Source organism: Typopeltis vanoorti, chromosome 9, assembly GCF_054136105.1.
Source record: "Typopeltis vanoorti isolate ZY-2024b chromosome 9, IOZ_Tvanoo_1.0, whole genome shotgun sequence".
Classification (NCBI taxonomy): Eukaryota; Metazoa; Arthropoda; class Arachnida; order Uropygi; family Thelyphonidae; genus Typopeltis; species Typopeltis vanoorti.
In genome coordinates, this window is record NC_143557.1 from 89,935,164 (window position 1) to 89,951,589 (window position 16,426).

General features: G+C 35.6%; 1 protein-coding gene across 3 annotated transcripts in view; it reads left to right on the forward strand.

Annotated features, from left to right (window-relative positions):
* Positions 1 to 16,426, forward strand: part of vih (ubiquitin conjugating enzyme vih) — an 81,833-nt gene that overhangs the window by 47,262 nt on the left and 18,145 nt on the right. For 2 of the 3 annotated variants that reach the window (XR_016548783.1, XM_090397609.1), the window contains one exon: positions 3,715 to 3,903. Coding sequence is in view for 2 of the 3 variants with exons in the window: in XM_090397609.1 (XP_090253735.1) it covers positions 3,715 to 3,821 (107 nt within the window). In the remaining variant the exon portion in view is untranslated. Of the gene's footprint in view, positions 1 to 3,714; positions 3,904 to 4,112; positions 4,266 to 16,426 lie in introns of those variants that run through there. The other variant, XM_090397608.1, reaches the window with a different exon arrangement.

Below are 16,426 nucleotides of genomic sequence, written 5' to 3' on the forward strand. Positions count from 1 at the left end.
GAGTTACTTCAGTCCTGAAGCTTCTTCAGTTGCAAACTTAGTTTGCTTACACTTGGATAAAGGATTAAACTAAATTTATTATACTGTCTTGTATATAGCTAGTTTAGTGTTTTGATTAATTTTTTTCTCTGATTCCATATAAATTTATTCTCTTTATTAACTTTTTAAAATATTTAATTTGCAATCTTCACTAAAAAATTCTGCTGAAATACACGAAATGTTTTACTTGTATATGTTTTCCATTCAGGTTACAGTTAAAGTTTTCAGTATTTCTACATGTTTTCATTGCCTGTCATTTTATTGCTGATTTTCATACCAAATTTATTATAGCAGTTATTCAATTTAATCAAGGAATCCTGCAAACTTGAACTGGATTTATTCTGGTATTAAACCTAATATTTGAATATCAAGTTTGATGCCACATTCCTTCATAATAGGATCCAAATAGGTGACAAATAACAGTGGGCATAATGTGCACCTTTGTCTCACAGCATCTTTAATGCCACTTTCCTGCATAATGTGATCCAAATAGGTGACAAATAACAGTAGACATAATGTGCACCTTCATCTCACACCTCATTTAGCATCTGACCATCTTCCTGTAACTTCTTCCATTCTAACTGATGACATAACTGAAATAGACTGTGTATTGCATGATAAACATCATATGACTGGAATGTTTGAGCCATTTCCTTTCTTGGCACCTTTTCATGTGCATTTTCCAGATTTAAAAGACTTAAATATAAATCTTTATATCTCCATGATTTCTCTACTGTGTTAAAGTGAAAATCTAATGCTATAAAACCTTTGTTTGGCCTGAACCCAGCTTGTTCTTCTCCAAGCTTCCCTTTTACAACTTAGTAGCTTTTTGTGAAATATACTTGCATAAATCTTACCAAAAGCACTGAGTAAGGGAAATTACTCTGTAATTCTCATATTATTTTCTTTCCTTTTTTATAAATGAGTATTATAAGAACTCTACTCTGGTCATCAAATTTGACATTCTGACCACACCTTCTGAATTATTCAGTGTAGACACTGAAAAACTTCTATAATCCCCATCTGTGCATTTCTAGTCAGAAATCTACTCCAGCTGCCTTTTTTACTTTTCAGAGTTTTGGTGGCTTTTTCTGCCTCGAGTATTGATATGCACTCTTGAATGTTTTCTACCACTGTGCTGTCACTGCTCATTTAAGTCTTTTTAAATAATTAACTCCAGATTTCTAGAATATTTTTTTCAGTTTTCATGTTACCTTTTATCATCTTTGATTTCATTTACATTACTCTTTTCTCTATTTCTAAGTTGTTTTTTTAATAGCCTCCAGAATATTTTGCCATCTTCCTGATTTATTTTCTCTCTTTTTACCAGTCTTCCTATAACTTGTTTAGCTAGTTTTACATAGTGCTTCACTTTCTTACATTTTTTGAACTTTGTCTCCCAATATCAATGTTCTTCACTTCATGTATTGTGCTGCTTTCCATCCTTTTGAATGTAGATCAAAATGAGGAGGTGACAATTTGTGTCTTAGCTGACCTCTGGGTACAAATGTCATCTAGGATCCAAGGAATCCTTATAAGAATTATCTGAAGATGAGCATGCAAGGGAAGGGTTTTTTCTATCCAAAGCACGCATGTTTTTTTTTTTTCATTCTACACACTGATTGAAGAATGTTAAGACACATGTTCTGCCCTCATTGCCTTTCAACTGTAATGGCCGTAGCCAATCAAATTGTATTCCTCGTTGTCTGAAATGATGTATATATCATGATAGTGCAAAGTAATTGGATATTAGGGTGGCTGGTTATGCAAAATCACCACTGTTTTCATTGTAACCAGGCTTGAACAGTGAAGTCAGCTATTGGAACAACCTAAATGGATTTTTGTTGCCTCCCACACACAAGGTTATTTACAAACCTATAATACATTTTGTACCATGAGTGGGTTAAAGAGTTCTTTTTTTTTTTTTTTTTATCAATTATACATATATTTTTAATTTATTTTTTTACATAGTCTGGAAACCCTGTTCTAGAGACCAAATGGAACTTTTTCAAACCACTTCAGGCCTCCAATAAGTGGGGAAGTGGTCTTACATCACAATGCAAGAATTAGTAAAAGAAGTGGAACTACCAGAGGAATTACAGAAATATCTGATTAAAATAACTGGGATTACTGGTACTGAAGATGAGATCATTCTAAATAAGTATGTGGTTTCTTTAGATGCCTAGGGATTGGGGAAACAAGAAAGGAGATGTAACATTCGGCATTATGTGCAATACTTCATAGATTTCACTAGCGAAAATGGACAAATTTCAAAATGAAAAATTGGATAATGAGACTTATTTGTGCTTATGGCCTCAGAGGCTTTTAGTAGAAAAGCAGAGAATTTTGGGGTTGTCAAAGAGACGTGAATGAAAAACTGATTCTTGTTAGATACCTGAGTTCAGAAAAGTAGGAAATTAAAGCAATGTCAAACAAATTCCACACACATTTTATAAAGGACAAGCCTAACAAGAGTTATGGAGGATTTGAAATATGAAGTGCCTAGCATCTAGTGTTGAGCAGTTTAAAAATGAGTATCTCATTTGGGGGTGAGTCTTACAATTTTTAAACAAATTATGCCTCTACAAATATTGTAGAAAATGTTCCAAATGAATGTAATTTGTCAGATCTCTAATATTGTCAGCTCTTACATTTTGACCTGTGCTGTTGACTGCATCAGATTTGTCTATTTTTTTTATTTATTATTTAATAAATTTATTTTTTATTGATAAAATGAACTGCTAGTGATTCCAATTGGATGAAATCCACTAACACTAAATCATGCTCCAACTTTTGACACTTGCCAGATCAGACAAGATAGCTCATGAAAATTATGGAAATATTGACAATTCAAACTGTGTTGTATGTAAACAAGAACATGTTAACATAATGTTTGAATCTGAATTATTTTTAGATTCAAGACTGAAGTTTTTTCATTTGCTATAATTAACCACCCAACATCCATGTGGATGAAATATATCACCATCTTGCACTTCAATCTATTTTTTCAATGGAATATCAGTGGTATTGCAATTTTAATGGACACTTTGTATCCATATTTTTGTTGACATAAATATATGTTAGGGCTGGTTCAATCATTTTATTAGCAAAATGATTTTAAATAATTCCTCTCTGGCTGGACTGAATTAAAAAAAAAAAAAAAAGTCAATCTTATACAAATACTTTATAAAATAGTTGCATATGGTTATTGCAAGTAAGCCAATGCATTTAATCTAGTAACTAGCTATCATTAATGGGAGTGAAAAAAGAATCTGGGTCTCATAAGATTGTGTTATAACATAGGTAACTTTCTAGGGTTATTTCTTTGTTGTTAAATAGAGGCTAACAACAGTAAAACTAGGTAAACATTTACCATTTACCACACATTTGCCACATTTAAGCACACATTTCCATTCCATCCTAGATGGAATGGAAATGTGGGCAATTTTCACAAAATTCTACTAGCATGTCATGTGCTAATATAATTTTGTGGAAAAATTCGTTTTCAAAGTTGATAATTTAATAAATTCTAATTAATGCTGCTTTTCTGGAATTTGTGGTTCAGTTATATCTAGATATTTCTTGTAAACAATCTGTTATTCATTTGTGTAATATCTAATTTTTTTACATATACCATAGTTGTATGTGTCACATTTCTCAAAAATATTATTTCAGAACCAAATAATGATAGTCCCCTGAACACCAAAGCTGCTGAGCTATGGCCTAATCAGACTGCATATAGAGAATTTCTACAAGAACATTACTGTTCAAAACAAAAATAAGTTGGATTCATTTATGTGAAAATCTACCAAACTGACTTCCGCTTATTCTGTTTCCCTCTGTAAATAAAGTATATATTTCTTATGGATTTTGTTTTATTTTCACACAAATTCTGCATTTTTAACAATTCATTTAAGAACAGAAATGTGATGAAACTGCAGCTGTCATTTAATCATTGCTTGTAGCTGTTTAAAAAATTTGATTACTTTTTGTGGCACATTTTTGATCCCATTTATTTTCTTGCAAGTGTAATATTCCAGTTGCATCTCTAAGATCTTACTTTTTAAATTCAGCAAGATCTTACAGGATAGCAACAAGCACAACAAAATCCTATGTTAAAGACACAATTGAACTGCAGAATGAAAATGCTCCACATAATTTTGCCTCCTTTTCTACTGGAATGAAAGCTCTATTGAAATAACTCTGGATGCTGATAGACTTGAAAGGTGAGTAAGTAATATTGTTAAAGCTATTATTCCACACTTAGTAGCTTCCATCATCTCTTACTTAATCCTTTCTTTTAGTGTTACATGGTGATCATCATTCATTTTAGAAATTATGGACTCTAGAACTGTGTTATAAATAACTATTTTAATTTCCCGACGTATCGACCTTCATATTAAGGTCATCATCTGGAGTATATACAAGGACAAGCTGAGTTATATTTCACACAGTATGCTAAAGAGACGTTGATTTGATCAACGGTTATTCTTCTGGCATGGCCTCTACTGAAAATATAAAATATATATATATATATATATAAAAAACAGATAAAATTAAAATATTCTAAACCAAACCACATATTTAGAAAAAATGAATCTGCTAGTCTTGGACAACAGTACATATCAACTTGTTAACTACGACCCAATCAATAGAATAAAAAGGAAAGCAGAGAAACTACTTAAATCAATCACTACATTGCCAGAAGATACAGTCAAAAAATTATTTCTGAACTATGCTCATTCTTCAAGAATTTATGGTCTACCAAAGATACACAAACAAAACACCACTCTGGGCAATAGTCGAAGGTATAGACAGCCCGAATTATCACCTAGCCAAGAAATTAGCATCAACACTCAAGGAGTTGGTAGGTCGTCATTCCCCCTCCTATATCAGAAACACTTCATAAACATAATCAAAGACATTTAATTAGAAAAAGATGATTTATTAGTCAGTTTTGACATCTCTGCCCTCTTTACAAATGTCCCAATCAATGACACAATCCTTTTACAGGCCAAATTCCCTCCAGATATCATGCCGCTCTTTGCGCACGTATTACATTATTTTGTATGGCAAAATGCTTTCTACCTACAAAAAGAAGGCACAGCCATGGGCTCACCATTCCCCACCCACCTCATTGCTAACTTTTACATGGAACATTTTGAGCAACATGATCTAGATTCCTCTCCTTTAAAACCCAAAGTCTGGCTTCGGGTACGTTCACTATGTTTTTGCGATCTGGCCGCATGGCTGCTAGACACTTTCCTTAGCGACCTAAACAAACAACAAAAACGCGTACAGTTCAAAATTTAGATTGAAAAACAGAACACACTTCCATTTCTAGATACACCTGTCACACATGCTTTCTATAAATAGAAGACAGCAAACTATTTTAAAGATAAGCGTGTCAACCTGCATGCATACATCAGTGATGCATTGGCTATTCAGCCACATAGCTGAAACACATTAGATAAGCTTTAATGCCCTTCATCACTGTTTCCAGATATTTTAGTCAACAGACTCAGATCTTTTTTCTTACATAATCAACAAAAAAATCCAGACATGACAAATACATCATCAGATTCCTGACATGTACCCTCAAGGGGTGTACAGGATATGATAGTATTACATGAAAAATTTACATCATTACTAACTTCCTATCTACAATTTTCCTCCAAATCAGTCTGTTACTTGTCAAGACTCCAATGTTATCATTGAGATCTTATATTTCTATCTCTAAGGCACATTGTACCGTATCAATCCACCTATATCTTGGTCTTTCTTTGGGTCGTTTTCCTGCCAACCTAGCAGAGAACGCTTGTTTTGCTAATCTTTCCTCGCCCATTCTGTTTAAGTGTCCATACCACCTGAGATTAGCTCTGCTAACGCATTCGTGGATGCCGACAATGTCAAGTTCTTTCCTAATATCCGTGTTTTTAAGATGATATTGCCATTGATGCCATCTGTTCACGCCTCTGATCTTTCTCAGGACTGTCATAACTGCGGTCTCTAGTCTTTATCAAGTGTTTTATTTCTGACCCAGCTCTCAGATACATAAGGTAAAACTGGTTTGAACACTGTCTTTTATACAGCTAATTTAGTGTTCCGAGTAATTTGGTATTCCATATGAATTTATTCAATTGACTTCCTACCACACCAGCTTTGTTGATTCTGTTGTCCATTTCCATATTTAATTTACCATCTTCAGTAAAAATCGTGCCTAAGTAGCTGAAATGTTTTACTTGTTCCACAGGTACCCCGTTCACAACACAGTTGACTCTTTCAACAATTCTACCTATTTTCATTGTCTTTTTAATTCTGACCTTCATACCATATATATTACAACAGTTATTCAATTTAGTCATGGAATCTTGCAAACTTGTAGTGGATTTAGAAGTATAACATCTTCCGCATAAAGCAAAGAGCTGACATTAACATCTCCAATTCTGATATCATGTTTAATACCACTTTTCTTCATAATGGGATCCATATAGATAATGAATAACAGAGGGGATAATGTACATCCTTGTCTCACACCAGATTTAACATTAAACCATCTTCCTGTACTTCAATTCTAACTGTCGACTTTCAACTCAAATACAGACTAAGTATTGCTTGATATAATGCCCCATTGACACCATATAACTGTAGCGTATTGAATAGCTTCTCTCTTGGCACCTAGTCATATGCCTTTTCCAGATCGACAAAACTTAAATACAGATCTTTGTTATATTCCCATGCTTTCTTAACTATTTGTCGTAAAGTGAAGATCTGATCCTGACAGCCTCTATTTGGCCTGAATCCAGCTTGTTCTTCACCAAGCTTTTCTTCCACAATTCTCCTCAACCTTTTCTCAAGTATGCTTGCATAGATCTTGCCAAGAACACTCAGTAGGGAAATACCTCTGTAATTCTCACATTCAGTTTTATTTCCCTTTTTATATATGGGTACTATTAGAGCTCTGCTCCAATCATCGGGAATTCGTCCCTCTGGCCATTCTTTCTGAACTATGCAGTGCAGCCATTGTAAGACTTTTATAACACCATACTTCAGCATTTATGGTCGAATATCATCTACTCCTGCTGCCTTTCCATATTTCAAGCCTTTGATGGCTTTTTCTACTTCAAATATGGATATGTATTCCTGACTGTATGCCTGTTGAGTGTTTTTTACCACTGTGCTATCACTGCTTGTTTCATTTAGCAATTTTTCGAAGTAATTACTCCATACTTCAAGGATATCTTTTTTTTTCTCCTGTTTTCATGTCACCTTTATCATCTCTAACTCCTTATACAGCACTCTTTCCTCCATTTCTAAGCTTCTTCAACAACCTCCAGAATATCTTCCCACCGTCTTGATATTTATTTTCTATGTTCTTGCCAAAGTCCTCCCATGATTTTTGTTTAGCTAGTTTTACACAGTGCTTCGCTTTTTTACATTTGTCTCTGTAGTCTCTAAGAGCAAAAGCTGACTTATTTGCTAGGAACTTTTGATATGCTTTCTTTTTTTCCTTCACTGCCTCTTTAACTTCCTGTGTCAACCATGGAGTTCTGATTTTTCTATCTTTGCAGACAACTCACCACATGCCTCTCTGGCTGAATCAGTCAGGGTTTTCTTCAAGGTTTGGTTCCTGTTCTCAAATTCTTTAATTTTTTTCTTCAATAATCTTTGTGTATTTTTGTCTACAGTTCACATCTGAGAGCTGCTCAACTTTTATTTGCTTTAAAACTTTCTTACATGTTATTCTTTTTAATATGAAATTCAATTTTATGCTGCTCAAGACGAAATAGTGATCGCTTCCAATTTCAAATCCTCTGTACACTCTGGTGTCCTGCACCAGGGAGAAAACATCACTATAAACAATAACATAGTCAATGAGACTTTTCTTATTCCTTGCCTCTTCTCTCCATGTGAATTTGTGCACATTTTTATGTTGGAACATGGTGTTAGTAATAACCAGTCCATGTCCTGAGCAGAAATCCAACAGATATTTGCCATTATTATTGGCTTTGCTCTTTTCTTCTAATTTTCCCAAAATATTTTTGTATGTCTGACAATCATTTCCTACTCTGCTATTTAGATCCCCAACAAGGACCAACTTTTCCTTTTTCATTGTGTCAGTTGCTTTCTCTAAAGCCTCAAAAAATTCCACCACTTCTACCTTAGTACAATCTTCTGTGGGACCATTAGGCACAAATAAGTCTCATTGTTCAATTCCCCATTCTGATATTTTCCCACATCAATCTACTTGACACTGCCTGTCATTCAAGAAGATTAGCCTCGTATTTTGTGTTGAATACTATGGCTACTCCTTCTTTTCCTTGATTGTCATTGCCTGAATATAACATTTTGTATTTATTGTTCAGAAAGATCTCACCAGTTTTTGTCTTTTTTTTTTGTTTCAGTCGCCCCTATTATGTCGATCTGGTACTTATCTAATTCCTCAGCTAGCTCCATTTCTTTGCCATTCAGGCTTCTTATGTTGATAGTACCAATCTTTAACTCTGGTGATGTTGAGTTGGGGGTGTGTTTTCAGATTTGTTTCAGTAGCTGACTTTTCGCTGTTCATCCTGGTTCCCTGGCAAAAACAACGGGGGGGGGCCTTGTTTAACCGGGCAACGCCGCAGCTGGCATGAAATTTTGTCATGTTGTACCATCATTTTCTATATTGGTTTAAGCCAATAAGAATACAATTTGGTCGGCTAAATCCCAAATTGCCAGCCCATCCTCGTTCGTTCAGTATCCAGGTAGATGCCCAACAGGGTGCACCACGAGAAGGTGAGGATTGGACATTAGGTCAGAAGCCCTGTTTGGTTTTCTGCATTCCTTTAAAGGCTATGTGGAAGTCTCTCAGTTATACAGCTTTGACCCTTAAGCACCCCACCCAACAAATACTTGAATTTTAATTCATACCACGATCCTTCACAAAAATATTTGCTTAATGTAAATAACACAGAACTTAGGCCATTTACTCCAATGATATATTCCAAAAAGAATTAAAATACATTTTAAGTATATTCAGTATTTAATAGATACAGTCCTGCTTGCATTTAATTTTGAATTGTGTGCTTTTGTGATTACACTATGAATGTTTAGGACATCATTGTTACCATAAGAAAACTATATGAAAGAATGTTTTTCTTATGTTATCTTAAATAGAATTTAGCTTTGATGTAGTTTCTAAGTAATTTTTTAATTTTATATATATATATATATACAGGGTGTTCGGGATAAATTTGACAGTTTCGTAAGGAAAAAGAAAATCTTCTTTGTATCTATTAAATTTAATGAATTGACAAAAAAACATTACAGGCAGAGTTAATTACAATACTATCAACAAGATTTACTCAAAATAACCACCATTAGCATCGATCACAGCTTCAATTCTGCTTCGGAACCTCGAACAAGCTGATGCTACAGTCTCCCTGGGAAGGGCCGCAAAAACTGTTTTAATTTTATCCATTAACTGGGCTTTTGTATTACTGGAAGTGCGATTGGTGTCTTTTTCAACTGCGCCCCATACAAAATAATCCATGGGGTTAAGGTCTGGGGAGTTTGGAGGCCAAACATTTGGACTGGTGAAGTTGTAGAAATTTTCAGACAACCATTTTTGACTTTTCCCAGAGGTGTGGCAAGGGGCCGAATCCTGCTGCCATACATACGGCCTACCATTGGCTACCCTTGTTATCCAGGGCTTGACTACAGTTAGCAACTCCACGAACAAAGCCCGAATTCCAATGCCAGGGTTCTTCAACACCTGTTCCTGCAGATTTGCGAGGAATTCTGCTGTACGAACGCAATCAGATCGTCTGCTAGGGATCTTTCTTCTTGCTACATCCTCGTAGTCACCATTGCAAGTCTCTAGTTCATGCCTGATTGTTTTTACTGTATTCAGGGAGCATTGGGCAGCAGTCGTAATATCCTTATTTTGATGGCGGGCACGAATCATCATGATACAAGTTATTCTCTTCCATGATTCAGGTGGGTTCCAGCTATCCATCCTTTCTGACATCTTGTATATGAATGAAGAAGGGTCCAAACTTTTAAATGAAGAGAAGTGTGTGTTAATACATGTAACTTACGGAAAAATATAATTAATTATAAATATGTCAAATTTATCCCGAACACCCTGTATATATTATATTTTCACTAGAGGTCATGCTAGTAGAATAACCATTGATCAAATCATTTTGTCTTTAGCAATGAAATGTAACTCAGCTTGTCCTGGCACTTGTAAATTTCAGATGTTGACTTAAGTCTTTTTTTTCCCCCATAAACTCAAGAAAATTGGCTGTAGAACCCACACTATTTTCAAACAAACTGTTAGGATTAGGGACCACAGGATGGCAAAAATATCGATTCAGCCATAGAAGCATGCAAAGTTTTCTGCATGAATAGATAAATCAGAACCTCCATTGTGGACTCAAGACTAGGCCACACACATGAGATTTGAGAAAAATTAAGGTACTAAACAGGTGGCATCTAGCAGTGTCATTAAAAATGATATTGGGCAAGAACTTGATACTGATAGCATTCAGTAATATGTTAGCACTTAAATAGAATGGGAGATAAAATTTTGCAAAAGAAGTGGTTTTTTTGCATTATGATAGAAAGATAAAGATCTAGGTGGATCAATACAGTAAAAAGTGCTTAGCAAAAATATAAGTAATTTAAATAATGAGCCTTGCAGTATATAAGGTTCTACATGCTTTTTCCTGGGTTTTGCTCTTCCATGTAGCTCAGTGGAAGTGGTGGGTGCGTCCACATCACTAGATTGTCCAATGAGTGGTACTCAGTTCAATTCTAGTTGCCAACTATTTCTATGCTTTTTTTGACCTGAGTCAATTTCTGGTGTGGGCAATTGGTTTTTTGGTCCCATATATTCAAACTTGACTAGAACCTACACTATTTTCAGACAATAAAACGAGTGTTAGGATTAGGGACCACGAGATGGTGGCACTTTTCAGCTGCCTTTCTTCACCAGATGGTGTAGTGAGTCTTGGGCCACCTGTCTGAGTGGCTTCCAATAGAGAGGATTCAACTTCCCACTCATTGTCCAAAAGTTAGTTAAGGCTAAAATGGCTTTGCCTACTCACTATAGGGGAATAACAGGTGTTAGAGGATTTTGTTTATTTTATTTTTGTTGTTGCACTTATTTGGAATATAGGATGACGACTTGTTTCAGTCTGACTAAATCAACCCAACTAATGTAGAAATTGTCTCATAAAATTCACACAATAACAAGGAAAAGAGTAAATAATATTTAATGGGCATATGTTTTGACCTGAAAAGTGCAGGTTATCAGTGGCAATAAGTTGAATACAAAGAACGAATAGTCGAGTGAAGTTATACATAAAACAATGCAAAACAGTAAATGATATATTTCAGACAGTAAATATACTGTTGGGATTAGGGATTACAAGATTATTCATAACTGGTGAGTCTTGAGCCAGCTACCTCTGATTGGTTACTAGTGGAGATGAACTTCCCCCTCAGTCTCCAAAAGGTAGAAATAAAATGCTGTTAAAATTGGAGGTGTCACGAATAATAAAATATTTAAGGATTACAAGATTATAAGGATTGAGTCTTGAGCCAGCTACCCCTGATTGGTTACTAGTGGAGATTGAACCCCCCCCCCCCAGTCTCCGAAAGATGGAACTAAAACGCTGTTAAAATTGGAGGTATCACGAATAATAATGAAATATTTAAGAGGTCGTCGATTGTGTTTTTTTTTTTTGGCTCTATTCTTGTATCTTAATATCAACTAATCATTTGTTATTGTTTTAAACGTGCACCTTAGGCCTAACTTACTACTGTTACTTTACTCAGTCATAACTATAAACTGCTTAAGATAGACCTCTATTAATCCCTTATAATTTTCATGTTTCCACTGATAGTGAATGCCCATTTGTTAATAGTCTATCCACAATAAACAGGTTACCATCTCTCAAACTAAGCAATTAGATAAATGTACTTGTTTAACGACTGCGTCATTCTAATTTGTATATATAGCTTGAGAATTAAAGTATGGAACATAGGCAAGATCAATCTCTTGACTAAGTCAAACTCTCGTCTCTGGAGTGTGAAATAGATTGAGAGAATGCAATTACCGAGACTAATGAATAGAAAGAAGAGAGCGGAAAATATAATCGTGACATATAAGTTGGTAATGTGAATATTTTTCATAGGATATCTAGAGATGGGGGAGATCCAGAGACCATCCCTTGAAACTACAAGGTGGGGGTAAGGAGCAGATTTTTTGCATGGGGAGTGGAAGGTGATTGGAATGCATTGCCTGAGAGTGTCATGAGTGCACAGACAGTGAATGCAGTTAAGTCGAAGAATGATAAGCCATGGCAGGTCCCATATGACAGTGGAACCTACCATGATGAATCTCTTGACTCCATACAGGTTTGTTAATAATTATAATGTTAATGATTGCAAACAAAACAAGTAAAATAACTTGATCAGATCAATATTGTTTTTTAGAATACGTGACCCTATTATACTGGAGTTTATCCCCCCTCTCCTTTTAAATTAAAACGGATCATCAAGATCATCAATAGCGCATCTTATTAAATATTATTAGGTACGAGGTGTGATGAGCTGTGCACACGAGAGTGGGATCTCCCTTGATTAGTCCTTTGATAATAACAATTTGACACCGACAAAATGAAGAACCAGCGTACGGAAATTTACTAAAATTAATGAAAATTACTAGTCAAAAAAGCGTAGCATTGTATAAGAAACCTTGCTGCAAAGTTACACATACGAGCATAGAGAAGTTATTTATCTATTTATGAATTAATAAATACGGTATTTAATATAATTTGCCGGGACGCGCAGGAAACTACAAGAACTGCGTGAAATTATTAAAAGGAAAAAAATTGTACAGTATTGGCATTCGTGATAGGCTGGAACGTATTATACTTTGAAAGAAGTAATAAAAGGGATAATTTAGCTCGATTGAGTTTAAGAATTAAAAACCTTTACCATGAGTTACTCTGATATTAAATTATATGACCAACAGAAACTCATTATATTATATATTGATTATGGGTTACGCAGTTCAGAAGGATACTTTGCTATGAACCATTGATTTGAAACACATTTCAAATGTTTCTGGAATTTTTCCGTTCTGATTCCTTTCCGAGGCTGCATATCTTTTATGCCATTCAGTTTATATCTGAAATGTAAAAGAGATCAAGACGGTGACACATCTCAGCTATTCTACAGAAGGGGAAATAAAATGTTGGTGACAGCGACAGCCTAATTGAAAACAAGCTCTGAATTGGTATGCTGTCTTTTATCTTCGAAAATTAAAACAAAATTATCCTAGCTTCTTTATCATCTGCATTTCATTCTGGTTATAACTTCAGTATATTAATTTCTCTAATATATCAAATTTCCTACCCAAATTACACTTCACTGGTTCTGTGGATTGGACGATAAGAGCTTCCTGCCATCATTCATTCATTCATTTATTTATTTTATTTTCAGATATTTCAAACCCATTTTTGGCCATTCAAAAACATTTTTATGACATATAATTGTCCTTACCTTAACGCTTCAGGTATCTTAGTGTCAGACTTCATGCAATTTTAATGCTGTATATTTTATCTAAAAAATAACGATCTCTTTTTTAAAAAAAATTCGTAATTAATAAATCAAATTAATGAAATGAAATTAATCGAATGAAAGCCCTCCGCGAGAAGGTTCATGCAGGACTTTCATTGAGCTCTTTCACTGATTTCATTAAACGCTTTTGTATCCCTATCCTAATTGCAGAGTTCTGGCAGAATAGGTCTCTGACATTGAAATCATGCATTCCATTGTAAATTGGTTACACCAAGCACAATGAGAAAAATTAACTGGAATCAGACGCATGACGTGTAAAATTATTTTGGGACTATAAAAGTTCTTTGGCCGACTGTTATATTGTTTAGTAGCAGAATTCCCAAATTTTCATTTGATTGACAGGTGCACTAGCTCTTGACAAAGACATCAGGAAAAAGAATCAATGATATTGGAGTGCAATTCATGATCAAAGCAAAAAGGAGATGAAAAAATGGAAGTTATAGTATACATTAAAACTCGTCACCTCTGAAATTTAAAACATCCACTGGTATAAGAACCCTAATCCAGTTCTGTGCACGAATAGGCTCTCAGAGTGATACTGAAGTTGATGTCTTCTGCAACACAGTGAATGCTACAACAAACGAAGGCATCTTACTCAATTAGTGGTAAAGGGAATTTCAATGCCTCAAGAGACTTCCCTTAGAAGATACATAAACTGGATGGCTTCGGAAATCGAAACTTCAGAGAAGAAAAGCTAGTTCTGTATTCCTTTGTCAAGTGTACACTGATGTTTTCTATTAACTAAACAGATTAAATCAATTACAAGCTTGTTCATAATGCAAAGACTCATCCGTCTGCTTGGTAGAGGATATAGCATGATTCATCTCTCAAAAACATAGATTTCTGATCTTCCTTGTCCCACCATATACACCACCACGGAAAACGAAACTGCATGTTGGTGTGAGTAATATAAAAACTGCTTGCATATATTGTGGTCCTACCATGGAAACCCATGTTGTGAACCTTGCTTTTGAATATTTTTGTGCAGATTCGTTTGTCAGTCCATGCCGGGAACTCTGCAGTCAAAGTGTCCGACGAATTTCGGGTTTTACATATCGTTCGTAGCACCCTATGATCACGTTCGATGAGAGTGGTAATTCGTCCACTGAGAGTTTCACTTCTAGTTCACTCCCTACACTTCCATCTTAGTATGGTATCCCTGATTGTTGAACTGAGATGGCCAAGTTTATGAACAACTTGCCAAACAGGTAGGCCTACAACATGTAATCTAATGACAAAGCCTCTTTCGAAATTCGTCGGTTCCTTTCACGTAACCAGTGACCCTGAGAGTTGCAATGACATGATCCTTTTGCGTGGGGCAGAGAACGTGTATAGTGGGATGTGGAAGCTTGAAAAGCTGTGTTATGTATGGAGGGATGAATCATTCTACACACTCTACAGAACCTATCAATGGGTGTGGCGGATGTCCAGTGAATGTCTTACCAGAGTGCTGAACCCTAACCATGAAATTTGGAAGACTTGTAACAGTATGATTTTGTTTTTCTGCGTTTTGCCATCGGACCTCTGTAGGGCCATGAAATTTAACTCGGAGAGGTATCTGAACATTGTGGACAATGCAATGCTTCCTGCTTTATGGTGTTTCTATGGAACTGAATATTGTCTCTTTCAGCAAGACATCGCTCTATACCATAAGGCTGCTACAAACTACTTGGTTTGTACAAACTGCTATCAATGAATATACAGGGTGTTCGGGATAAATTTGACAGTTTCGTAAGGAAAAAGAAAATCTTCTTTGTATCTATTAAATTTAATGAATTGACAAAAAAACATTACAGGCAGAGTTAATTACAATACTATCAACAAGATTTACTCAAAATAACCACCATTAGCATCGATCACAGCTTCAATTCTGCTTCGGAACCTCGAACAAGCTGATGCTACAGTCTCCCTGGGAAGGGCCGCAAAAACTGTTTTAATTTTATCCATTAACTGGGCTTTTGTATTACTGGAAGTGCGATTGGTGTCTTTTTCAACTGCGCCCCATACAAAATAATCCATGGGGTTAAGGTCTGAAGAGTTTGGAGGCCAAACATTTGGACTGGTGAAGTCGTAGAAATTTTCAGACAACCATTTTTGACTTTTCCCAGAGGTGTGGCAAGGGGCCGAATCCTGCTGCCATACATACGGCCTACCATTGGCTACCCTTGTTATCCAGGGCTTGACTACAGTTAGCAACTCCACGAACAAAGCCCGAATTCCAATGCCAGGGTTCTTCAACACCTGTTCCTGCAGATTTGCGAGGAATTCTGCTGTACGAACGCAATCAGATCGTCTGCTAGGGATCTTTCTTCTTGCTACATCCTCGTAGTCACCATTGCAAGTCTCTAGTTCATGCCTGATTGTTTTTACTGTATTCAGGGAGCATTGGGCAGCAGTCGTAATATCCTTATTTTGATGGCGGGCACGAATCATCATGATACAAGTTATTCTCTTCCATGATTCAGGTGGGTTCCAGCTATCCATCCTTTCTGACATCTTGTATATGAATGAAGAAGGGTCCAAACTTTTAAATGAAGAGAAGTGTGTGTTAATACATGTAACTTACGGAAAAATATAATTAATTATAAATATGTCAAATTTATCCCGAACACCCTGTATATATATATATGTGTGTGTGTGTGTGTGTGTGAGGCATGTGTAGCTCAGTGTGAAATGACGCTTGCATCCCATGCTCTAAACTGCCTGGAGATTGACTTAGTTCATGTCTACTCGCCGACTGCAGGAAAGT